Source organism: Parastagonospora nodorum (assembly GCF_000146915.1).
Source record: "Parastagonospora nodorum SN15 chromosome Unknown scaffold_2, whole genome shotgun sequence".
In the NCBI taxonomy this organism is placed as follows: Eukaryota; Fungi; Ascomycota; class Dothideomycetes; order Pleosporales; family Phaeosphaeriaceae; genus Parastagonospora; species Parastagonospora nodorum.
Window position 1 is genome coordinate 367,171 of NW_001884550.1, and position 24,606 is coordinate 391,776.

The 24,606-nt window shown below is 53.7% G+C and overlaps 12 protein-coding genes across 12 annotated transcripts; 7 read left to right on the top strand and 5 right to left on the bottom strand.

Moving 5' to 3' along the window:
- Window positions 1-578: 578 nt before the first annotated feature.
- SNOG_01281 (hypothetical protein) lies at window positions 579-2,097 on the top strand (the record flags this gene model as incomplete). Its single annotated transcript, XM_001791875.1, has 3 exons — window positions 579-1,579; window positions 1,632-1,875; window positions 1,942-2,097. The coding sequence occupies 3 exons, from the start codon at window positions 579-581 to the stop codon at window positions 2,095-2,097; spliced, it is 1,401 nt and encodes a 466-aa protein (XP_001791927.1).
- Window positions 2,098-2,343: 246 nt separating this feature from the next.
- SNOG_01282 (hypothetical protein) lies at window positions 2,344-2,597 on the bottom strand (the record flags this gene model as incomplete). The annotated part of the gene is made up of 2 exons (XM_001791876.1): window positions 2,344-2,436; window positions 2,508-2,597. The coding sequence occupies 2 exons, from the start codon at window positions 2,595-2,597 to the stop codon at window positions 2,344-2,346; spliced, it is 183 nt and encodes a 60-aa protein (XP_001791928.1).
- Window positions 2,598-3,286: 689 nt separating this feature from the next.
- SNOG_01283 (hypothetical protein) lies at window positions 3,287-5,840 on the top strand (the record flags this gene model as incomplete). The annotated part of the gene is made up of 3 exons (XM_001791877.1): window positions 3,287-4,135; window positions 4,197-5,361; window positions 5,413-5,840. The coding sequence occupies 3 exons, from the start codon at window positions 3,287-3,289 to the stop codon at window positions 5,838-5,840; spliced, it is 2,442 nt and encodes an 813-aa protein (XP_001791929.1).
- Window positions 5,841-6,634: 794 nt separating this feature from the next.
- On the top strand, window positions 6,635-9,984 carry SNOG_01284 (hypothetical protein; the record flags this gene model as incomplete). Its single annotated transcript, XM_001791878.1, has 2 exons — window positions 6,635-6,959; window positions 7,028-9,984. 2 exons carry the CDS (start codon window positions 6,635-6,637, stop codon window positions 9,982-9,984), a joined length of 3,282 nt encoding a protein of 1,093 aa, XP_001791930.1.
- Window positions 9,985-10,827: 843 nt separating this feature from the next.
- Window positions 10,828-11,427, bottom strand: SNOG_01285 (hypothetical protein; the record flags this gene model as incomplete). The annotated part of the gene is made up of 1 exon (XM_001791879.1): window positions 10,828-11,427. The coding sequence occupies one exon, from the start codon at window positions 11,425-11,427 to the stop codon at window positions 10,828-10,830; it is 600 nt and encodes a 199-aa protein (XP_001791931.1).
- Window positions 11,428-11,892: 465 nt separating this feature from the next.
- Window positions 11,893-13,644, bottom strand: SNOG_01286 (hypothetical protein; the record flags this gene model as incomplete). Its single annotated transcript, XM_001791880.1, has 1 exon — window positions 11,893-13,644. One exon carries the CDS (start codon window positions 13,642-13,644, stop codon window positions 11,893-11,895), a length of 1,752 nt encoding a protein of 583 aa, XP_001791932.1.
- Window positions 13,645-15,400: 1,756 nt separating this feature from the next.
- Window positions 15,401-16,128, top strand: SNOG_01287 (hypothetical protein; the record flags this gene model as incomplete). Its single annotated transcript, XM_001791881.1, has 4 exons — window positions 15,401-15,481; window positions 15,509-15,686; window positions 15,742-15,840; window positions 15,897-16,128. 4 exons carry the CDS (start codon window positions 15,401-15,403, stop codon window positions 15,932-15,934), a joined length of 396 nt encoding a protein of 131 aa, XP_001791933.1. The 3' UTR covers window positions 15,935-16,128.
- A 190-nt stretch (window positions 16,129-16,318) lies between these two features.
- On the bottom strand, window positions 16,319-17,695 carry SNOG_01288 (hypothetical protein; the record flags this gene model as incomplete). Its single annotated transcript, XM_001791882.1, has 3 exons — window positions 16,319-16,584; window positions 16,638-17,633; window positions 17,654-17,695. 3 exons carry the CDS (start codon window positions 17,693-17,695, stop codon window positions 16,471-16,473), a joined length of 1,152 nt encoding a protein of 383 aa, XP_001791934.1. The 3' UTR covers window positions 16,319-16,470.
- A 567-nt stretch (window positions 17,696-18,262) lies between these two features.
- On the top strand, window positions 18,263-18,938 carry SNOG_01289 (hypothetical protein). Its single transcript, XM_001791883.1, has 4 exons — window positions 18,263-18,291; window positions 18,344-18,571; window positions 18,627-18,759; window positions 18,807-18,938. The coding sequence occupies exons 1-4, from the start codon at window positions 18,272-18,274 to the stop codon at window positions 18,888-18,890; spliced, it is 465 nt and encodes a 154-aa protein (XP_001791935.1). The 5' UTR covers window positions 18,263-18,271; the 3' UTR covers window positions 18,891-18,938.
- Window positions 18,939-19,394: 456 nt separating this feature from the next.
- On the top strand, window positions 19,395-20,353 carry SNOG_01290 (hypothetical protein; the record flags this gene model as incomplete). Its single annotated transcript, XM_001791884.1, has 2 exons — window positions 19,395-19,680; window positions 19,755-20,353. 2 exons carry the CDS (start codon window positions 19,395-19,397, stop codon window positions 20,351-20,353), a joined length of 885 nt encoding a protein of 294 aa, XP_001791936.1.
- Window positions 20,354-20,477: 124 nt separating this feature from the next.
- On the bottom strand, window positions 20,478-21,643 carry SNOG_01291 (hypothetical protein; the record flags this gene model as incomplete). The annotated part of the gene is made up of 2 exons (XM_001791885.1): window positions 20,478-21,334; window positions 21,616-21,643. The coding sequence occupies 2 exons, from the start codon at window positions 21,641-21,643 to the stop codon at window positions 20,478-20,480; spliced, it is 885 nt and encodes a 294-aa protein (XP_001791937.1).
- Window positions 21,644-24,297: 2,654 nt separating this feature from the next.
- Window positions 24,298-24,507, top strand: SNOG_01292 (hypothetical protein; the record flags this gene model as incomplete). Its single annotated transcript, XM_001791886.1, has 2 exons — window positions 24,298-24,321; window positions 24,370-24,507. 2 exons carry the CDS (start codon window positions 24,298-24,300, stop codon window positions 24,505-24,507), a joined length of 162 nt encoding a protein of 53 aa, XP_001791938.1.
- Between the last annotated feature and the right edge of the window lie 99 nt (window positions 24,508-24,606).

The window sequence follows — 24,606 nt, forward strand, 5'->3', positions numbered from 1 at the left end:
TGACCGATGTTCGCAACCTCCCTCTATCATCTGGGGTATCGTGGTATCGGGCCTTCTGACGATCTAGACGGACTCGTGACTGGCACACTCAGTCAATCAGCAGAGTACAATTGCACACGTTGTCGGCGGACTGCGGCCCCCGGCGTATCGCTCCGCGCGGCTTGTTTGTAGCGTCAGTGCCACCGTTGCGCAAGCTAAGCAGCGCGGAAGCTAAACATGGATGAATTTTTCTGTGGTGTTTGGTGTTGGACACTGGACAGGTCGGAGTTGGTCGCGCCTCGGAAGCAGGGCTTAGTCCCGTGCTGGGCTGCGGCAACGAGATGCCGATGACGAAGGACACGCCCAGGACCGCTGTTCGCTGGGCGCACAATGGGCGCGGTGAGAATTGCCAGTGGTGGCGCCACAGGGAGAGCCACAGCAGAGCTTTCGGCGTATCATGCCTCGCTGCAGGAGGTGAAGGGGTTCGTGACGGGGGACGGCCCAATAGACAGCCACAGATAGCGAACGTGTTTGCTGCAGTCGAAGGTAGGGGACCCGATTGACTTGGAGCCGAGCCAAGCTTCGCGCACCAGGAATGGATGGTGCAGGTGGCATCGCGCCTTTCTTCTTCGACGCCAGATGAGTCTATGCCGCCGCGTTTGCTCAACTGTTCCCTCCTCCACGACACGACCAGCATCGACTATGACGGTATTGGGCAATCGCTGCGGGCATCTCCCTCCCCCAACCGTAGCCCTCACTGTAGCTTTGCCCTGCCGCCCATCGCTGCCAGCAGCCGTGCGCCGTGCAGCCTCGACATGCTCACCTCGTCCTCACCGACCATCTCAGCGCCTGCATCGCCCTCGGCCGCCTTCCACGCTCCCAGCCGCGCATATCATGCCTCGCGACGGACGTCGGCTTCCTCCAGCGCCCACTCTCCCCGCTTCGCCGTGAGCGCGTCGTCGCGGCGGTACGACGTCACCGCAGCCACCACCACCTCCACCACGAGGCCCATTCCAATACCCTCGCCTTCCGCCGCCTATACGCAGTCACCGCAGAGCCGCAAACGGGCCTACGTAGACGTCGGCACGCAGTACACTCCGCCAGGCCTGCCCCCCACCTACCACCCCCCGGCATCGGACCAGCACACTATCCTCACTTCCACTTCCACTTCCACCAGCCCCGAAACGACAGAAGCCGCCCTACTGGCTGCTCACCCTGCCGCGACTACACCGCGGGGGGAGCCCTCCGCCACGCCTGTCGCCACGGAGCCTCCAGAGCCTGAAGTGCGGGTGGATCCGCAGCCATTCGCGCCTGTCCATAATGCTCAACCCCCGGCTCGGAGGGCATCAGGCTCGAGCTCGCGCTCAGCAGTTGGACAGGAAGGAGCCTTGCCCCAGACAAGTGCTGTCTTGCGGGTTCCTTCCTCGCCAGCCAAACGCGCACGACCCCACGAGCCAGATGTGAAAGTCATGCCACTCCTGTACGAGACGTGCGACGTCAAAGAACTGGGCGTGTTGATATCAGACATGCTCATGGAGCTGGTGCGCATTAACGATGAGCAACCGCTCCGGGACGGTACTCTCACGCGGTTTCATTCGAGGTACGTTTCTAGAAGCACTTGTGTGGAGACGAAAGACTGATTAGAGCAATAGGGCGCCGCCTGGCATCTCTGTGCGTGACTATCTCTCCCGTCTGATCGTGCATGCGACCCTGTCGCCTCCCATCCTGCTCTCCATGGTCTTCTACGTCGACAAGCTCTGCGCCATGTACCCCTCCTTCACAATCAGCAGCCTCACCGTGCATCGCTTCTTAATCACAGCGGCAACAGTAGCAGCGAAGGGCCTGAGTGATAGTTTTTGGACCAACAGCCTGTATGCAAGAGTGGGAGGTGTCAGCGTACGCGAACTGGCACTACTAGAGCTTGAATTCCTAAGGCGGCTAGATTGGCGGATAGTCCCGAAGCCTGAGGTGCTTGTGGACTACTACAAGGGCCTGGTTGAGCGAGGCTCGGGCTTCGTCATGGAAACAGAACCAGAGGCAGCTCCAGAGCCCGGCTCCCAGGATGCAATCAGCCCTGGATCAGCGACTGGGATCCATACCAACCAATCAAATTCCTAATTGAAACACCAGTACCATCGCACCACGGCGTTCTCTTGTAGTAGAGAGTATGCAACCTTATCACCGCACAACATTACATGACCTGGTCCAGGTTTGTGTGCTAGGCCAGTGCACATCACCTAGGTCAGCGAGCTGCAGCAAGCCATGAACGTACCATCCATGTCTTACAGGGAAGAGTTGGATGGACGCTGAGCTGGCGGTGTCGACTAGGCGAGGACGAAAAAGGGGTGGAGTCGGTCCAAGAGTCTATACTGGCACATTTGTTGGGAAGACGGTGCCATGAGTTAGGAGCCATAGTGCATCGTGAACATATATGCGCATCGGTTCGGCGCGCTGCGGCTACATGTCGTCGAGAGGTCTGGCAGCTGACTACGGCACCAGAATGCATCACAGATCCGGCACGAGGTTACCAGAAGAGAGTGCATGGCCGCTGCAGCACGAGCCAGAAGGCATGGGATCGCTGGCAGACATGCAGGGCTAACAGAAAAGCCCAGCAGCATGATTGGTTAGATAGTGTTAACTTTGTAGCAATAAATCCTGATCAAATCCACTGGCGTTGCTGTAAGGGTGCCAAAAGCTCCAGCAGCTAACAGAGTAACGTGGACAAATGATATGCCCCCCACCACGGGACCCATGTCCAGTTAGTACGGCGTACCTAACGAAGAAGTGAGGCTATCACTCCACTTCCAAGGTCCTTCTTTGCATATTGTCGAGCATACATGAGCGCGAGAATGGGGAGGGGCTGGTCGGACACCAGGACGCACGGAGATGGCAGGAATGACATGCGCCAGGTCCCGCCTCTGACCAGATGAAACCCATCCCATACCGCACCACAATAGCCGCTCTCCGCCCCCACTACCTCAGCGCCCATTACGATACACAACGACATCGCAGAGGTCGTGTGCCCGCACTGCCGCTAAACCATCCCATCGCAAGCCGATCTGCACCAGCACTAAGCGGTACCGAGACGCCTTCTCCGTTCAAGCTGGCGGCAGGGGCGCGACATAGTACCATGAGAGTAAGTAGTCGTCACGAGAGCGCGCCTAGGTCACTCCTCATGTGTTCCACTTGCTATAGCTCCCTTCACCATGGCTTGCCCTAGCTGCTGCCAGCCTTGCTTCTCAAGTTGACGTTCAAGCAGAGCCCCACGTAGCTCCTCCACCACCACGAGCATTGCTATGCAGAAGACATGAACGCGGAATACGCCCGCCGGGATTACAGCCAGCACCATTACGATTCACAATGGGGTCTTCGTCTACCAGAAGCTCCCGTACCGCCTCCGCCTCTTCAATTCGCGTTCCCTGACCGACCGGTTGCGCAACTTGAAGAGGGGTTCCGGCAGCTACAGATAGGGAACGGGACCGCACAGACACACACCCAGGGTCCCAAGGGACGACCAAAGACGCGAACCACGCCTGTGACTACGCGCACGCGTATCACCCGCCATGGCTCGAATCCCAACCCCATCCGACCCTCGTCCAGTGGAGGAGAAGCCAAGATGATCGCCTTTCGACCATTTGCCCCGCCATCGTCAAAGCGCTCTGAATCCTACTCTCACCCCACCCCACTCGATGACTTTCGCAACTCGAGACGATGGCCGCCCGCTGGACACAGACTGGACGATGCGCTCAGCTCGCAGCAGGCCGAAGACCTGATCTGCGCAGGCGCTTCCACGTTCAAGGGCTACTGGGACTCAATACCGAATGCGCCGGGCTACAACCGCTTCTACGCAGTCATGGAGTCGGAGCACCAGAGCAGGACAGATCGCGCGCCGTTCCAGCAGCCCGCATATCGGGAGATTTCTTTGAATATGACGGGCGCATCGGACAGTCAGTTTCCTTGGCTGTCGCAAGAGCAGCCGTGCATGGCATATGCTTTCGGAAAAAGCGCTGGCACAACTACGCTGAACTACTGGGTCAGCAAGTCGGGAAGCAGCAATCCACCCACACCGTTCATCAGCGATGTGAACCCGCGGAAGATCAAGCTCCTACAGATCTTGGACCGATTGCAGAAGCTGGAGAGCGGTCTTAACGAAGATGTCAGTGCATAATGTCGTACGGGATGCTTTGGTTCACGTGGCCTAACTTTTGGTGCAATAGGACCCTGAAGAATTGTACCGATACCTATACGTTACGCTCATCGATGACCCGGAGAAGTTTACGGGCAACCCTCACATAAATATAGACCAGCAGATCGAGGACCTTGTCACGGTTCTGACCAATCCACGATGGATTGACTTTTCCCTCCCGAAAAACCAGGTCGTAGCCAAATTCTTCGACGCGCCAGACCAACATAAGAAACAGGAGTTCTTCCATCAGTTGCTGCTTTCGGTCGAGCTGTACCTGCGGATGCACTCGAAAGAGTACAGTGACAAGGCCAGGAGGAAGATGATTATGCAACTACCGCCGATCATTACCTGGGATCTAGCTGTTGCACAGCGTTGGTTAGAGAATATGGAGATCACCAAGACTCGGACGTCTTCCACTCAGAGCACCTTCAGTTTTGAGCTGAAAAGCAAGAACAGACAGAAGGAGGCGTTGAGAACGTTTGCGACGACCTTGAAGTGGCCAAACATGGATGAGGTCGACTACGTCCTGGACGAGACAGACATGAAAGAGAAACCTTTGGAAGACCGCTCGGCAGATGCCATGTCTTGGTTCTCGGGCATTATACTGCCAGGGAGGACGCTGCCGTGGCTAATCATGAACAGCTTGATTGACTGCGACCGCGACACAGGGGACGGGCTCAAATTCTTGACCCATATGCAGCCCTCTTCGGGCTTCCAATATCGAGCGAATACCTACTGGTCAGCCCAATGCATAGTCGGTAAAGTTTTAGGAGCTGCTCGAGGTGTGAACCAGATTGCAGGATGGGTGGGTCCCTGCATCTATACGCCGGATCTCAAGCGGACAGAATGCGTCAAAGTGAAGCAACTTGCCTCACTTGACCCAAAGCTCGATTCAAGCGACGTTGATTCAATGGGTGAGCGAACAAACCCGCTGGGTCCGATAGATGACAGCTATCCCGTCGACGACTACGAAGTACCAATGCCTGACACAGAAGATGTGACGGACTTGATCAGGATCGAGAAACTCGGTTTCAAATCTGCAAAAGAGCAACCTTCATCAACCAGAAATATTCCAGGCGCGCCGCTGGTATTCGATGCTGCGATATTCTTTGCATGTGGCGGGAAGAGCTGGCCGATGAAGCTGAAATACGATGTCGACTTCATCAACGCCTTTCCCTGCCACCAAGGCCCTCACGGTAGCCATCACTGGAACCACAGTCAAATTGCAGATTACTGACATTTTGTAGTCCTCTTCTATGACTTTGCGTACAAGTCCATCAAGATTGACGACGGTCTCGTAGACATCCACGACTGGGGTCGCCAATCCGGACGCATCTCCCGTCCTACCTCGTCACGCTCTTCGCCAGGAAAGAAGGCTTTAGTGCTTGCGAACGGTGAGGTCAAGACAGCCCATGAACAGGTGACCAAGGTACTCGTAATCGAGGCCCTGGGCGTCAGCGACAACGAGGTCTTCGCGAGAGCCTGGTGCGCAAGCCATGGTCACAGTGCGATTGTAGCGAACATCAAGGAGACGTGCATGGCATGTGCTATTCGAGAAGCATATGCGGCGTGCGTGTCAGTTGTCATTCTCACCGAAGGTGGCAGTGTCAAGGAGAACGATGCAGAAGTCCCGGAGCGTGTGGAGCGCATCTCCATACCCGGGAGCTTCTGGTAGCTTGCATTCAGGCAGCGTCATGCTTCGGCATATTTGACCTGTCACAACCCTTTAAAGCACACTTCTCTCCTTTGTCTTGGTTGGGATTGGGAGTCACTGGAGTTCGCATTTGCATTTACGGGTGTGGCATATGTCCAAGACAGGTACTGGGACGGTCCTCGGACTCTTGGTGTGGTGTTTCCTAACTAACGGCTGTAACTTTACGACTGCATATGGCATGGGAAGGAAACCGTCGTCACGAGTATGATCATGTAGCTATGCATTACGAATACATGAGCTAAACCATGTTTGAAGTGCACACTGCGTGCCATCTGCTGCTGTACTTGCTGTCAGAGCGCAAAGGCTGCATGCAATCAATGCGATGGGGTCCGTGCACACAGGGCTGTGACGTCTGCGCCAGCGGTCCTCCGAAGATGTGTCTGAGCATATGTCTACGCGCGGCGAGGTGACATTGGCCGCTTATAGAAGCTGTCGATTATCTTCACATCTGCCGGGGCAGACAGAACGAGCGCTGATTGTCTCGACCAAGCAATCTGTGCTTACACGTCCTGGAGGTCGTACTTCACTCTGATACACAATCTCGGACCTCCCCGCGAAGGCTCTATACACATCACATCACTTCTTATCGCGTCCTCGCTAGGCTTCAGATATAGCTTGCGCCCTCTGGCTCCCCGGTGGACGGTGGACACTATCCTGCAGCAACCCTGCGCCCATGCCGTTGTGCAACCGTCCCTCCTGCGCCAGCCCTGTGTAGCACATTTCCAAACTTCACCCATTCGCGCCCGTTGCGCGCCATGGGTCGCTCCATCATCCGCCCTGCGCTCGTCGAGCTGTCGAACCCAAGCACGCCCGAAGCTCAGATTGCTGCCCTGCAGAGCCTAAAGAATGAAATCGTCGGCCATGAGCAGCGGAAGGAGCTCGCCGTCACACATGGCATCATCAAGCCTCTCGCAGGCTTGCTGAGGGTCGAAGCGCGCAAAGGCGGGAAGAGGAGGAGAGGCCAAGCTAACGGACATGGCTCTGGGCCCTCCAGTGAGAGTCGGGGAAGCCGTGTGGACTGGACAATTGAGGACGAATTGAGATTCCAGGCCACGCTTGTCATAGGGAGTCTTGCGAATGGTGAGCCCACAACGGTAGAGAGAGGGCAAATACTGGAACACATGAAGGCTGATACATGCAATATACAGGCGGTCCAGCATTTGTTGCCCCTCTACTCTCTGGCAACGTCCTCCCTCCCTTACTCGAAGCGCTGCGCCTCAGCGAAACGCCCTCGAAGCTCGTCACAACGACCATACGCACGCTGAATCAGATCGTAGATGCAGTCGCACAAGAGAACCCTTGGGTAGACATGTCAGATTCATCATCGAGGTCAACACTCGCCTTCGCCGTCAGCGAGCAGATCTATGCACGGCCAGTCGTTGAGAATTTGGCCGAGATATTGTCGCAACCAGCAGGGACGCTCAACGCCAACCAGCAGATATCCTTGGCCGTTCGCCTACTGACGAAGACTTGTCAGGAGGAGAACCAGAAGAAGTTGCTCGTGGATGCTGGCATACTCGATATCTTGGCTGCCAAGCTGACGGCCTTTGCTTCGTCCGATGAGGTCGAACGGAACATGAATTCAAACACATCAATCCCGGATTTGCTCCCGCGCACCTCACTACCTGAGGTCATTGAGGCTATCGCAGCCATCATCAAGGACTCACACTTCTATACTGCACGCTTCACTTACTCACAACCGATACAACAATTCTTCGCGTGGCCTAAGGACCACACAAACACGTCGTATGACGAACACAATGGTGCTCCACAGCCTTTTTGGGACAGGCTCATCCCTCGCGTGCAAACAATGGCGAGTAAATCGGATCCATATATCAAGTCATGGCCAGCGCTTGGCTCCCACACTGCCGCTTCAACAGAATCTTATGGACGGCAAACAAATACCGACCCCGTACAGCAGCCCACGGGTCGCAGCGTAATTACCGATGAGTCTGAGGCACCACTCTTCATCTGGCTGATGTTTATCGCACGACGGAGTGAAGGCAGAGAACGCTTGTCAGCTTGTTGGCTGCTGGCGCTGCTGAAGAAGTTTGGTGACAGATGGCCGCTCAACGACCCATCCAAGGCCACGCGAGAGCGACACTTCTCGTACCTGATTATCCCTCTTGTCGTGAACATGATCGAAGAATCGTCTCCCACATCTGAGCTCGCGAAAAAAGCATACGCTGCCGGGCCAGCTGCGAAGGACGAGATGCGCTTTGCGCTCGAGAGATCTCCACTTGTGCTTGCCGAACTTGTCGCTGGTAACAAAGCACTACAGTCCGCGGCGGTCGATGCCAAGATACTTCCGACTCTCGTGCAGATTCTGAAAAGGTCGTTTGATACGGTCACGAAGTCGTCGAAGCCTCTATGGCAACCACGGTCGTCTTCACATGAGGTCAAGGACGCCAACATTGACCCCGCTTCATCCACACTTGGTCGACCTGGTCTTAGTGCTGACCTTCTACACGCCTTCAAGTACAGAGAGAGTGTACTACTGGCATTGGCGGCACTTGCTGGCGATCAGGATGGACTGAGGAAGCTTGTCATTGAGATGGGCGCTGCCACGCATATCATCGAAGCTATGGTCCCGTACACTGAGAATAATGAGCCAGGCTCAACAGCGACAACGGCAAAGAATGGCAATCCAGAGCCAGTGCTTGTGGCCGCCTGCAAAGTCACGCGCTCCTTGTCGAGGTCTGTGAGCGTACTCAGGACAAGTCTTATCGACCACGGCGTGGCACAGCCGGTGTACGAGCTTCTCATGCATCCTAGCGTTAAGGTACAAATAGCCGCCACGGAAGTCATTACTAATCTGGTACTGGAGATGTCACCAATGCGTCCGGTAGGTCACTCCCTCCGCTATGTGGATTTAGCTAACACTGTGCAGGAGATAATTGAGGCTGGTGTGCTTCGGGCTCTGTGCGAACAATGTCGATCTGCAAATTTTAGTCTGCGCTTTGGTAGTCTCTGGGCACTGAAGCACCTTTGCCTAGGCTTGCCGCAACCCATGAAGATCCAATGCTTGGATGAGCTCGGTGTGGGCTGGCTTGTGCAGGTGCTCAATGGAGAGCCGAGTAAGCCTGCCATGGCTACACCAAATGCAGCAGGAGAACAGGTGGACATACTGAATGCTTTAGACGAGCCACATATGGACGTTGACGACGAGCTGTCGGATGAGGACGAAGACGAAGAAGAGGATACAATGGCAGAGAGCATACCCGCTATGGGACGGCTTCAGCGCCCTGGCTCCAGATACACAAGCGCGAACAACATACGAGACCGCCTACAGCAAATAAGAAACGACGAGCATGACACACGACTGAACAGCGAACGCGACGACGTGCGCATGCAAGAACAAGCCCTCGACTTCATCCGCAACTTCATTTCCGAAGAACAACAGAGTGGCGATATGATCGACCACCTCCTAAAGTCCTTCGGCCACAGCCGCTTCTTCGATCTCATCGACGCGAAAATCCGACCCAAGAACTCCACCTCATCACACTCCCTATCCGGCTCTCCAGCGCCATCGTATTGGCCCAACACCAACCCACGCAGTTCCTTCACTTCATCCACAACTACCCAGCAACAACAAACCAACTGGTCTGCCTACCCCGCCCCCGAACTCATCCTCGCAGCCGTGTTCGTCCTCGTGCACGTCGCCAACGGCCGCCCCAACCACCGCTCCCTCATGATCTCCCAGACCTCGCTCATGCAGCACCTGCTCCCCATCCTGTCGCATCCGAAGCGCGAAGTTCGCGCCACCTGCGCTTGGTGCTTACACAATCTGCTTTGGCTGGATGATTCGAGTGATGAGGCTGCAACGCGGGAGCGCGCAATGCTACTTCGGAATCTTGGTTTTGAGGAAGCGGCAAAAATCATGCTGGGCGATGGTGACCTAGATGTCAGTGAGAGGGCGAAAACGCTGGTTGGTCGGTTTACGACATTGCTGGGCGATGGACACAGCCAGGGACATGCGCAGAGTCAGAGAGGGAGCTTGTATGGGAGTGGAAGTGGAGGTCAATTCGGTGGCGATGGGAGCATGAGTGGATTAGGTAGGTTGGGCGGGCTGCATGGGTGGAGAGGACATGATTCTAGGGGATGACTGTGTGAAGTTCCTATGCTGCTGGGATTGTCATTGTCATGGCATGTTATGGCGTAGAATGTTTCGATATTTGTAAGCTTCTTGGGGAAGGGAAGGGGCATGCTGGATAACTTCAATGCATTATTAAAGATTTATTCATGTTTGAAATGGTGGCATGGTGTCTACAAGAAGCTAAGGCATGAGCGTGTATGCTGCTGCTTTGGTTTGATGACCTGTGTGCTGGACTTTGGTTCTATAGATGCTGCCGTTCTACGACCTTTCAACTCCTGTTGTTACGGATTTCTACTCTTTCTATTCCGTCTTTCGAGAATGACGCGGCAAGTGTAGGCAAGAAAGAGTTTAGACCCAACCGTAGCCGCCCTAGTATATTGTCTTTTTCACGATTCTGGTCGATTCTTCTCATTGTATATGAGACTGCTTACACAGTAATAATATGACGCATAGCCTGCGCTATTGTCAAAACCTGCATGTTATGCTGCCTTGGGACTCTTAAAGAGCAAAAAGAGATATATACAGTAGGACAACAGAGACTCGAACCGGGGGCTTCGTAGAGTGACAAAATGCCAAAAAAATATAGGAATTCGGGCGACTATTCGATCGGAGCCCAGGGCGAACCCCAGAGTCTAATCATTGATTGGGTCGGGGAATTCCTATAGCAGATTCTTGATTTTACTGATATATATACCATTAGTTAATACTGCAAAAAGAAAGATGTATTTGTTGTTTGCGCGAGTGCAAAGTGGGTCACGTCATGCGAATGAGGAAGCGAAGTGAAGGCAGAAGAGCAAACGCAAATTTAAACTACACCAAAGAATTTTTCGAGAGGAGCAGCCCAAGCGACATTCAGAGCTCACGCTCCGTATACTGCGCGTCTCCAGCACCTGTCTGCCTTGCGCTGTCAAGTATAGGAATGGTGAAGAATCCACCACCACCACCCGTCACTGGCGCACCACCATCCTCCTCACGCGGCAAACCCTCCATCAACCCCCCAACAAAAACCCCATCATCCCTCTCCTCTCTCCTCGCTTCTCCAACCGCCGCGCTCGCAAGCGCAAACAGCCCCAACCTCTCCCTCTCCATGCCCTCCCACCTCTCCACCGCACCTTTCAAATCCACCGTCATGATCTCCGCCACGGCGGCGTCACCCTGCTGCGCCCTACGCTCCGCAATCATGTCGATCAAGAGCTGCACCACCTCGCTGTGGCGCCCAATGCTGACGGCGCTCAGCTTCTTCATGGCCTCGGCGAAGTACTTGGACCACGCGAGCGCGTCCATGGTGCCGATGGTGCCGGGCCGTCTGAGGAGGTCGGCGAAGGTGGCTTGTGAGCCGAAGGCGAGGAGTTCGCGCGGGGAGTAGTCGGGCGGGAGGATGGCGTTGGGGTCGGTGATGCGCCAGTTGAACATGGTGTCGGCGATGTAGCGGTGTGTTTTGGACATGGCCATTGTGTGTGTGTGTGTGTGGTGGCGGTCTAGTGGTAGGAGGATTGTTTGCTTAGGTGATAGATAGAAGAGGAGGAGTGTGGGATGAGGGATTGGGTTTGCGGGTTGAAAGTTTTCATTAGGGTTGAGGAGTGAAGGTGAAAGTGAGTTTGGTATGGACGCTGCAGAGATTGGCATACACCTACGCCTAGTCTCTATGTTCATCGAGACTGATTATCTTCTGCAAATGCTGGTAAGACTCCTATTCACCTCCATCTACTACATAGCTGTCGGTTTTGAATGTATCGATCGCATCTTCGATACATTCGAAGATTCACTGTTATCTGAAACGGTAGCATGCCGTCTACAATGATCAAACGAAGCGACATTCGATGGAGTGAGCGAGCTTAACGCATCCCAAGGGACTCTAAGAACAAATTAATTTGCAGCTAAACTGCGAACTAAGACTGCCTGCCTCTGTTTGGCCTCCTACGCCCCAAACTCGTTAATTCTAAACACATTAATCGTGTCCACAAACGTAGAGTTATTATCCAAATTCCTCGCCAAATCCACTCCATCTCTGGTAATCATCTGTCCCGCGCCCACTGTGTTCAGGTTGTAGATATTGATGGAGTAAGAGTTCTGCTGCCCCTCAATACTCAAGATCCTCGTCTGACATGGTGACCCCGCAGCTCTCGCGTTACATGTCGTGTTGTAATTATTGAAAAAGCTGTATAAGCCCACGCCGTACCCGAGGATGTTGTTGCTGCGGAGAATGCGCATGCCCCATCCATCTGCGGTACTGACGGAGGAGTTGCGAGATGGGGTGAAGACGGGGTCAGAAAGGCTTTTGTCTTCGGGGAAGGGCAGGGATGCGTCAGGGTTGGGCTGGTAGTATGCTGTTTCCGTCTGGACCTGGCCCATGAAGATGTTGCGCGTGTCGACGAATTGGTACTCGTATTTGACGTGGTGTTCGACGGCGGTTCCGTAGAGCCATATGCGGCCCTGGAGACTCTCAATGAGCAGGCCGCGGCCGGCGTAGAGGGTGAGCTGCGCGTAGGGGTAGTCCAGGTCGTGGTCCGAGGTCCAGAGCCAGTTGTTTTCCATGTATAGGCCTGAGGCGAATTTGGTTACATGCATGGACATGTATGCGGCAATACACTCTTTTTGCAAGGTGCTGGCTGTGATTGTGATGTTTGGTGTCTTCTCGCATTGCGCGCCCTGCAGGTTGGAGCCTTTGAAGCCGCCGATGCGGGTGTGGACGTCCCAAAGACCGGAGGGCTCGCTGGCGATGGTACGGAGATTGTATTGTATCAGGATTGCACCTTGCTGCGGGCCTTGAGTGCTGACGATCAGGTCGGAGAGTTCGAGGGAGCCTTCCTCGCCTGGCTGGGCGACCTGTACGACGGCTCGAGGAAATTGCATGTCATTGAAGGACGAACCGCTGGAAAGAATGACGGTTGCCAGAGCTTCACCGACAATCTTCGAATCGGGAGGAATGTAGATGGTGTCCGTGACTAGGTAATATCCAGCATCCATAAATAATATTTTGCCCTCGCCTCTGGCTTTCAAGATAGCGCCATTCAGCGCCTTCGTATCGTCAGTCTTGCCATCACCAGTACAGCCCATATCACGAGCACTAAGGAACGACGTAAGCGGCTCGGAGTCGTATTGCGGCTTTGAACGCACGTAGTAATTCCCTGAGGCATCGAGAAGGTCCGCTGGTCTTTCACTAGGTGCAATATGGCCACGAGACTTCCGAGGCCCATTCGGAAGGTAACGATGGCCGTAAGCCCAGGCGTCGATGACAGTGGCATCTGATGAGCCTGCAAGGTACGTCGCGTTGGGTCCAAGTACAGCTGTTCTAACGTTTTCCAGCTTGACGTTCTCCAAGTAGATACTGCCAGCAGCAGGCAGCTCGCTGTTAGCCTTCACTGTTTGAATGCCCACAGGTGTGTTGATAATTTCAGAATCGAACAAAGTGATCGATCCTACATCCCCGGACAAGTTTAGACCGACTCTGCAATTGTTTATTGTGAGGCCAGTATAAGTCCATCCCCAATCCCAGAGCTGGTTGATGGCAGTTTCGACATTGTTGAACGTCAAGTTACGGTTGGTGTACTGTTGGTTCCCGACATCGAGGCCATATTTGCCGCCGTTGAATACCAAATCGGTCATGAACCCCGCGGAGCCTGCCTCCACGAGTATGCCCTGGTGTAGCGTACCATTAGCGGCGCTCATGTTGATTACAATATTCTGGAGGGATGTCGTCTGTGCAGTTGGCCAATGTATTCCAGTTGCAATGACATTAGCGGGCATTAGAGTCATGTCTAGGATGAGGTTACGAATCTGTCGAAAGAATGTGGTTGTAGCTCCGTAGCCAGTGCCTCCCGCACGTGGGCCCTCGTTTAGATATGGCGACCCGTCAATAAGACCTAAGTCAGAAGAGGTGAAATTGGCTGAGGCTTGGATGACAGGAAGACAATTAGGGTTGCCAATCATCTGATTCTATTAGCAAGGTTTGTGATCGAGATGTATGGTACGACGCACTTGAGTGTAGTAGTAGTCAATAATGCTACGAGAAATGACATAGGTACCACCTGGAAAATAGACGATAGCTGGTGTGATAGTCGAACTCTCGCAGTAGCTTGGCGCGCAGCGGTTGCCGTCAGTCATGGCCCGGTTGATTGCCGCTGTATCATCTGTAATCCCGTCGCCCTTCGCTCCATAGTCCTTTACGTTCCTGAAGACGCGATAGGAGGTAACGTTGCTGAATGACGTGCGGTTATTGAACAATGTACCGTTGCTGAATGATGTACCGTTATTGGGCGTGCCGTCGTTGAATGATGCGAGCCCTTGATGTTTGATGTTTTCAAGCCAGTATGGGGCGGCGCAGTCGGGTGTGCCTGTCGGACTTGGCTTCGGAGATGTTCGATCGCCATCGCTGGTGGAATATGCAATCACCGAGATGCTGTGATCAAATGCAGGAGACCGTGTTGTAATGGACGAAGATGGAGTTTCTATAAGTGTAGATGTTGATACTTGCGAAGATACTGGTGTCACTACGGCTGTGCTTGTGCTCTCGTATCCAACGCTGCTGTACGATTCACTATATCTTTTAACGCGAGGGACATTCAGCGCAAACGCACAAGCCGACAACCCTAAGATAATGGAGGATTTTAACATGCTGTTGTTTATGTAAAGAGTGACTAAATGAGCGACTAACGAACGAATGAGTGAATAAAGATCAGAGTAGGAAAGACATGTCCAGGTTGAGGGGAAAGAACAAGGTTGGTGGCAGTCAGCACTGGGATATAAAGGAAGTCGTGACAAGACTGAGCGGACCCATCCGTTCACGAGGATCAGCTGCAAAGGATCGACAACATCCTATACCCTGGCGAATCATAACGAGCTGTGCATCGACAGTCGGCGTGAGCACGGAGAGTGGCTTGTTGTACTGCAAGGATGTACTATGCTTCCGAAACATCCGGGGTATCTCTGTCAGCAAAGTTTGATGTGGTGTATTCTTAAGCTGGGGCAGAGTGAATGTTGTGTAACATTGGATATCGATGAGTTGACCAGGCTCGCGTCACACTCACACTCACAACTAGGTACCATAGCCATGTGATCAGTCATGTTAACGAGTGAATCGTCATATCGACCAAGGTACGGATAAGTCAGTAATCTTGTCCGCGCGTCAAAGGCACAACTACTAGTTTCTGAGTGTCAAGGATGCCGTTGTGAGAGACCGAAATCAGGGGCAATACGGTTGTCGTTCGCTGCGGCAGCCAAACCACTTTGGGATACATATCTTCGACCACCACACTTGTGCCATCCCTTGCTTCGAAGCTCCCACGATGAGAAGCAAGAACAGTATTCTGCCCCGATGATCAACTTGACCTTACAGCAGCGAAAACAGTGAATTTCTCTGGATAAGTCTAAGAGATAGGCGTCAACAGCATCATGCAGGTGTTTCGTATGCCCACGAGGCGCCCACATGTTGCTCTATGCCCATGAAAACAAACAATACAAAGTCGCCTGGAGTAGCTCACTTCCATCTGCCGTTAAACTCTTCATTGTATGCGCCCATGTAACCCTTTCGCAGTCCCCAACACCAGTGACATTTCCCACTTCCCACCTCGCACGTCCCCCATCGGCCCCAAATCCCCAAACCTCCGACATCTCAAACATTTTCCCGCAAACACCCAACGTCATCTTCGACATCCCGCCCAGCACATCCTCCAAATCCCACACAAACACATACACACACATCATGTTCGGCGGTACGTAATTCCACTTCCAAAAGTGTTGAGGGCGCAGAACTAACGGCATCCGCAGCACCACCACAGCCTTCAAAGCGCGAGCTCGAAGCCGCCGAGGCGCAGACGTTGACGGACATCAAGTGGACGGCTGCGAGTGTTGTCGTGCTGTACTTTTGTGAGTTTGGCTGGAATTAATGTGGGGGCTGTGGGGAAGAGGGCTAATGAAGACAGCGCCACATCTGGTCGAATATGTATCGAAGCTGTTTTAGACGGTGACGCAGATGAACGACTCGGCTATGTGCGACGATCGAGACAACCTGAAGGATTCGGTCATGGCGATACTCGGGCTGTAGGAGCGGATCATTGTATGATTAGGCGAGGCACATGGGGAGAGGAAGCGAATGTAACAACATGGAAGATACACCACTGGACATGAAGCAATGACAAAATGGATTCAAAGGCAGCATGGAGTGTCATTTTCGATTTGATGCGCGGGATCGCACTCGACGCATAAAGATCACGGTCTGTCGCAATGACATGTACGCGCTGTTTCTGAACCCTAGGCACTATCTGAGCATGATCAGGTTAAGGATGTGCGCACAAATTATTGCCGCACCTAGAGATGTCATTATCAAGACAGGAGAGATATAGTTGGTAGTACGCGTTGGACGCTACCGTTAGATTAAACCCGCTTGCTATGCTTCCCTCCATGGTATCCAGAAATGCTATTTTGCCCGCCAGAAGGATGTCTACAAAACCTCTATAGATCGTACACGCACACCGAGAACCAAAGCCAACATCAAGCTCATCGCCTAGCTGGCCGTGCCACCTTCTCCGACTCCCACGTCTCGTATTCCTCCTTGGTGTCGTCGACCCACTTCTTGAGGTGCTCGAGTTGCCTGTCGTAGTCTTTGAGGAGCTGTCACGGGGAATTAGCATGGTCTCTTTGATGCTTGGAGTGGTTGTACATACCTTCTCCAGTGCCTTCTGATCGTCCTCGGAAAGAAGCTCGCCGTTCTGCTGGCTCTCGAGCGACTTGCCCACCTTCTCCGTCTCCTCTTGTAGTATCCGCGCTCGCTCGCGCACTCCCGACATGCGTGCCCAGATCTCCTCTTGGCGGCCTCCCAGCACGGGATCGAATGTCTCCTTCTCAAGCTCAGCGAGCTTCTTCTTCAGCTCTTCTTCTTGCTGATCCATAACGTATCCACGGTTCCTCAGAATCTGCACCTTGGTCGCTAGGGCCAGTGTCCGCTGTGTGAAGACAATGTGCTTCCGCTTCGCTTCGGTGATGCGCGACGCCACATTCAGCTCGTGGGCATCTTTCAGCAGCGTCAGACTGTTGTTGATCTCGTGCAGGCGGGTTCGGAGGGCGGTGACGGCGGCGGCTTGCTGGCGAATGCGCTCTGCAACTTGCTCAAAGCCGCGAGCGATGACGGGAATGGCGCCTGGGCTAGGTTTGTTGGACAAAGCTTCCTCCCACTTCCTCTCGTCTTCGCCAGGAGAGGGACCGTAGAAGGGCGCTTCCTCGGGCTTGACTGAGTTGTAGAAGTAGTGCTGGAAGACGCAGTTGGGGTTCATCGGATCCCATTTATCATTCAGGATGCGTATCTGCTCGACAACCGACTTCTCCCTGTGACCATTGACGGACCCAGCAGCAAAAGGCTGCGCAGAAGACTGCCGTAATTGAGGGAGACCTTCACGCTGCTGTTGGATGCTCTGCGCTTGAGACTGGTTCAGAGGCGGTGCGGGCTGCAAGGAAGCTCCGAACAAGCTGTTGTTGAATGATGGCTGTTGTTGTTGTTGCTGTCCTTGCTGCTGCTGCTGTTGCTGGGATTGGCCGAAAAGACCTCCGCCTGTGTTTTGCTGTTGCTGTTGGGGTTGGCTGAACAGACTTCCGCCTAGATTTTGCTGCTGGGACTGCTGCTGGGGCTGTGCGAAGAGGCTTCCGCCGGTGTTCTGCTGGTTTTGCTGGGGTTGGCTGAACAAACTTGACCCAGTATTCTGCGCAGCGCCGCCAAAGAGACCGCCATTCTGGGGCTGCTGAGACTGGGTCGTGGAAGCGCCGAAGAGGCTGGGCTGCGCATTGTTCGCCGGTTGCTGTTGCTGTTGGGAATTGCCAAACAAGCCCCCAGCGGGCGCGGTTGTGCTGCCAAACAGCGTGCCTGTCTTCTTCTCCGCGTTGTTCTGATTTCCACCGAGGTTGCCAAAGCTGAAGGACATGGTGGCGATGAGTTCTGCGATATGCGACCGTCTTTAATTGGTATGCAGCGAGCGCCAATGGTTGTCGTAGTAGAGTTGCGAGCTCCGACTATTTGTTGACACGCGCTCAGGCACGCGACGAAAGGCGGTTGCGGTAAGAGAGCTTGAGGAAAAGTCTGCACTTGTCTCAATCAGACTGCACGGCGTAGAGAAAAAGATGTGCGCCGTTTGCGTAATGTCTCCTGTGAGGTTGGAGGTCAGTAAACGAGCGCGTAGTCTTCTTTGACGATGAAAGCTAGCACGGGCCTCTCAACCCGACGGCGGAAACGGCCAAGACCGACTTCATACCTCGAAAGTGACGAACAGCTCCAGAACACGCAGCCCGCCATTGGCACCCCAGGTTCACCATGTCGTCGCGCCAGCCCAGGTACGCATGCTCTATGCAGTTTACATCACGTCCTGCCGCTAATCGAGCCCAGGTTCAACCAGAAAGCCCTCATCGACACCACCCCTCTGCCCGATGACATCCCCAAGGTCCAGGAGCTCGGAGCCAGTTCTGCGCCTCTGCTCAGTGCCGCCTACTTCATTGGAGCGCGATGCAAGGACTACAACGATGACTACATGATGTGCAAGACCGAGTCGGCCGGCCGCGGCGAGCTTGACTGCATGAAGGAGGGTCGCAAAGTCACCAGATGTGCTGCTAGCGTGTACGAGCCCTCTGAAGACGAGATGAGCAAGTAGCGTAGCTGACGAACATTCCAGTATCAAGGACATTAACGAGAACTGCCTCTCCGAGTTCCGCACCCACTGGCAATGCTTGGAGAACCACAACCAGCAACTCTGGAACTGCCGGTCGGAAGAGAGGAAGTTGAACAAGTGTGTTTTCGAGAAGCTGGTGCGTACAAATCACTGTTCACCAGACCTTGTTGCTAATGTGCGCAGAATCTGGAGAAGAAGATACCCGATACACCCAAGGGCGAAACTCAAGTCCATCTGCGGACGAAAAACACCTTTGCGACTCACTAAATCTTGTATATATCATGCGCAACAGGAGAATCAAAGGTCATCAATCCGCGCGGACTGTCGTTGTCAAATGTGGGATTCAGCTTGTTTGCATAGTGTGACGCAGCGAACATTGTGCCGCTATGACACTTACGCGCAGCAGATGACCCAGATCCAACGGTACTAGCATTAACATAACCTCGCCGACTTCCTGCGTGATAGTAGACGTCGTGCTACTGCGTCGCCCCCTTCTCCTCTGCATGTTGGTTGAATAGTGGTGTGAAGCCGTGTACATTCGCACGCCTGTGGGCTAGACTTCACAACCTACGGGTTCACTCTCACCGCTCGCTTCAAGCGCACATGTCACTCTCTATATGTTCAATATTTCAGTCGTCAAAACTGCCCCCTCTTTAGCTCCTCTGCGCTGTCGCACTCCTGCTTTGACATTCTGCCACGCTCTTCCAGTTATCTACAGCACGAATCAGCAGCAAACTAGTCACCCACCGACGATTCTATTCCACTTCAAGCATGAATAGCGACATCAGCGTGGATAGTGCAATACTGTCTGACAACCCCTTCAGTGACGAATATGTCTTGGATATCGACACCGTGCTCGAAGACGCACCCAGTGTCACTACAAAGCCTCGCGAAATAATCGTCCCGGCCAGATACACTGGTCCCATTCCCATACTTGAGCCACTCCCCCATCTCACAGTTTGGAGCCCTCAAAGCAGCATCTCCTCGTCAAGCACTACATCATCACCCACGGAGCACTCATTCGCCGGCCCTATCCACTGGAACAATGCAGACCTCAGTATGTCGGTCAGACGCCTACATACTCGCAAACTAATACTACCTTAGTGTACCTTCTAAGTTGTCTCCTCCCAGACCTCCTCCTAACCTCCCAACTCGTCTTCTCACCACCCCTCGTCGACCTCCCCACCACCCCATCACCAATCCACCTGCGCCTCTACAAGAGATACCCCGCCCTCGACCCATCCCCTGAAATCTTCTCAAAGCACGCACCCATCGGCACCGGACGCCCACAATCCCTCCTGCTCATCGCAGAAGCCGAGGAATGCCAGACCGCGGAGTATGCGCGGGTGTGTCTGGCGAAGAATATTTTGTCAAACGATGGGTTTGTCACATATATGCTCGACAAATACAACGTTTTGACGACGCTTCATGGCTGCTCGACGGCTACACTGCTCTCTCTGCAACGCGGCATGATTGAGATGCTGGGCGTGTCGGAGCTGGAGTGGATTGGCCGGTTTGAACAGTTGGGTGGGAATGTGGATGGGGCTTGTGCATTGGAGGCGAGAGTGGAGGTGTTTCTGCTGGGCGTGGGGATGAGGGAGACGGAGGAGTGGGTGGAGGTGCTTGAGACGGTGATGGAGATGGGGGAGAGGGAGAGGAAGGTGTGGATGGAGGTGTATGCGGATGCGGCGGGGTTCTTGGGGAGGTGTGTTGCGGAGATGTGGGAGTAGTGATGGGCATTGTGAGATGTTGGGTATGTACGGTGTCATATTTTGACGCTGGGGCATGCTTCTCCATAGCCATATCCTACACTACTCGTATCATAATTCATGTCTTCATGGTCATGGCCGTCTTTCATCCTCTCCTCCCACCCCTCGCAGCGCCCAAGAACCGATCTCGTAAACTTCCCCTCGAAGCAGCAGCAGCCGGTGAACTCCTCAAGAACGAGCTCCCCTCCATGATCGAACTGCTGCCATCCATCCCAAAGCTACTCCTTCCATTCCCCAGGTCCACACCAAGATCGATCCCCCGGACAACCCCCATCGACGGCCCAGCAGGCTGCGCGCCCGAAAACCCACTCGGCAGCCCAGAACTCCTCCGCCCACTCGTCCTCCTACTCATACCGCTCACCCTTCGACTCCGCCGACTCCGCGCAGAACTCAGACCCTGTATGCGCCCTGTATCATCCTCATCGCTGTCGTCCTCCAGCTCCGAATCCGTGTGCTCATACTCGCCCGCCTCAGGAACATCGTCGTCTAAATCGCGCTCATCCTGCAACACGCCCGCCATCTCCGCCTCTTCCATCTCGAGCATATGACTGACCTCGGCCTCAAGCATGCTGCCCTCAATAAACGAGTCCTCGTTAAACGGCACAGTAGTATCGTTCTCCTCCTCACTATCACTCGGTTCCTCATCAGAGCTCGACGCATCGCTAGCTTCCGCTTCGGGCACTTCGTCATCAAGATCGCGCTGCTCTTCGTCATCCTCGCCCATCTCCTCGCCTTCCTCACGCGCCTCGGCATTGGCGGCATCTTGTTGCGCAGCAGCCAGGTCCATCATGACTTGTTCGCGGCGCTGCATCATTTCCTGCTCTTCTTTTTCGAGCTGCTCGTCTTGCGTGGCTTGGAGCGTCTTCTGGACGCCTGGGGGCCGGATCCAGCCGGCGCCGAAGCGGCGGACGTTTAGTTTGCGCTGCTCGATTGTGTTTTCGTCTTGGGTGAGGGAGGCGAGGAGGGCCGAGGTCGAGGAGCGGGCATGGTGTTGGTGGTGGGGGTGGCCGTGGTGGGATGTTGGGCGGCGTCGAGAGGCGGGATTTGGGGGTGATGTTGAGGATTCGTCGATGTGAGTCGTATGGGGAATGCGGTGAGAGGGCCAGAGAGAGGCGTCCTGGTGGTTGTTAGAGGTGTGTGTTCTTGTGCTTGAATAATTTCAAGCTGTGTGTATTTGTTTGTTTACTCGTCGATCGAGTTGGGATTGATTGGACTTACCGCACGCGGTGGGATCATTGGTAGTGACAGCATGTTGGAATGGTATCTGTCTTCACACTATGTACAGGAGTTTGGTGACTTGCAAGCTCTACAACCAACGCGATGGTAGACGCGAAGCTGTGATGCCATAGCGCGCCTCGGTTGGTCCAGAACCGGCAACGCGCACTTGTGCCCTGTCGATCATTTCCACGCTCAACAACATCACTCGACTTCAGATGATGAGCTGTCGACCAGAGCCCGTTTGAGTCTCAACACCAAGATTTCACCCAAACTATATCAGCACCAGGTGCCGGCAAAACTTCTGTCCGTCCTCACCGAACAAGAAAAGGTTGAGGTATCCTGTATATTCTCAAAATCTTTCGGAACACTAGACAAGAATATCTTGAGGTATCGTCTATATTCAGGGTCCCTAATAAACTTATGAGTGCGCTCCCAGAGACTATATAAGATCATGTTGTGTAGGTGCAGAGCGGACACGAATTTTGCCGCTGCCTGTCAGAGAAAAACTACCATGTGTGACATAGATTACCTATGTATCATATTGTGGAAGTAGTGCAGGTCTTCTCGTGCTGTTTGCCGTTGCAAGTAGTGCAGGTCTTCTCGTGCTGTTTGCCGTTGCAAGTAGTGCAGGTCTTCTGGTGCAATTTGCCCTTGCAGGCAGCTAAGGTCATCTGCTCATATATCCTACATCGGCCCGTTCATCAAACTCCAGCCCTCAGACAACCACCCAAACTCTACACAAGAAATTTGACAGCGTGAAAACCATGCATCTCCCTGCCTGTCTTGACAGAAGCAAAGACCTAATGGTTGCAGCAGGGATATACGAGTCAAAAGAAGGTTTCGCACTCAAAGGCCCGACTCGAGTCAGGCAAGGACGACGAGGTTCGCTTGTTGACAGAGAGCGAGTACGGTGTACGGTACGACACCGCGTTTGTTTCTTTTTTTTGCGCATGTCCGGTCAGATCTGCATCCCGATGCTGTCGAGAGAAGGATTCATGGGGTGATCGTAATTACTACTGATCATCATCATGCACGTTAACTTGGATTCGCAAATTGTACGCCCTGCAGCGCAAATTCTGCTAAACATGTAATGGCAAAACATCGTACGTTTCTGTTTCGGAACCAGACCGTCGTGGTGGGTTCGTCTTGACCAAGTCCAGCCCGCCCTGGTCTTTTTGAGGCTCAATCTATGAGAAATCGAGGCCGGATCTTAGTGGACTTGTGTACTGTAATGTCAGGGATGATCCTTTTTGCGCTCCACTGTGCTAGAGTTTTTCGGTCTTGGCGGATCAATACTACCGCCTGATGACTACACGATATTAGTTTCTGTGTGTGTTAGTACCCTGAGGGCATTCACGAATTGATATAGGTGCAGTGTTGATGTTACATCAGCGAGATCCTGCGGAGCGAGTAGGGAATAAGGTGGTCGGTCGATCAGCAAAATCCTCAAAGTCCCTGCATGGCGTTTCTGATCGGAAGATCGCGCAGGCGTTGCATCAATATGCCGAATGTACCTGTACATCCCGAGAACAACTTTATTCCCGCACCCGATCAAGCCATCCTACACGTCAGCTCTCAGCTCGCTACAGAGAAAAAAAAACCCTATCTCTGCCGCGGCTCCACCTCCCGAGTGGTGTTAGATTCAGCAAACCATCCGATTCCCCATCGGCGGCCTGCGCATGCCCAAACTTCAATGTCCATGACCCACATCCCATAATATCAATCTCCGTTATTATGCTGCCGACCGCGGCAACGCCAACGTCCCGACCCCGAGCATCCATCTGCGATTCAGGGAGGCGCATCCGCGGGTCTAGGTCTTGGCAGAAAAGCTTGAATTTACATGTTCTAACGGCTGGGAGATTAGCCGCAGCGCCGTCGCTATTCGAGATTTTCGATGTGGCGTCACGGCTGAGTCGAATACGGCACTCCGAGGCAAATTGCTGACAGGGCATTGTGTTACGCGGTCCGCGGGGTTGCGTCTGGCATCGAGACGAAGGACGCGGATGGATGTCGGGTGGCGGAAGGAATTGGCCACTTTGCGGGTCGGAAGGTAGGTCGATATTGGCAGGGTAAACGTGCAATCGTAAGAGTGAGAGAAGGACATCCCCAAGAGGTATCGCGCTTGGTGTCCACGCAAATTTGAAAGAGCTCAATTGATCGATGTATCGTTGTTAGCTGGCTCTCCAACAGTTCACATGATATGATCTGCAAGTCTCGACTTCGAAAACATAAGAGGCGCAGTTCACATGGAGATACCAAGGAGCGCGTGCATGCATATCACACGATAACGACAACAAATGGGCAGCTGTTAATCGAACGAGGGGCCGAAAGTACACAGGTACCGCAAAGCTGTCATACTTACAATCGAAACTCTCTTATCTGCTTCCTTCTGCGGGGTGTTGAGTTCGTATCATGCAGTTGGGCAAGCGCAATATTGAAAGAAGAAGTCTGCAAGAGGCGAAGTGCAGCGCCATGCTGATTTGCAGGGAAAAGCGGTTATTGACAAGGATATGCGCAGAGGCAGGTTGGGTTTGGCAAGGTGAGGGGTGAGGGGTTTGTGTGGTGGTGGTGTCGTAACACAGAGGTCCATTGGACTGCGCGCAACTTTAGCGAGGTATTGCGAATACAGTGTACATAAACGGTTTTGGCGATTTTAGAGCGGTGATCTCCGCGATCATATTGGCGCAATGGCCTTGCAGGTGTTGGAGTCGGTCAGTAATTGCACATTCGCTAACCATCTGTTAGATGACGACGCCCAGAGTGTACCGCAATATCGGGATAGTGGCGTGTTAGAAACAATGATACTGCAGGCTGTCAACTACGAAGGAGATGAAAAGGGTTCATCCATTGCACTCAAAGCCGAGCAGTCCTGCGTGAACCTTGTGGCTCTCAATTAGACAAGCTCATGGTGCACCCTTGCCGTTTCCATTGCACTTGATAATCTGTAGTACCTACTTAAATAAAGTTGAAGCAGAACAACTGCATGATGGCTGCTT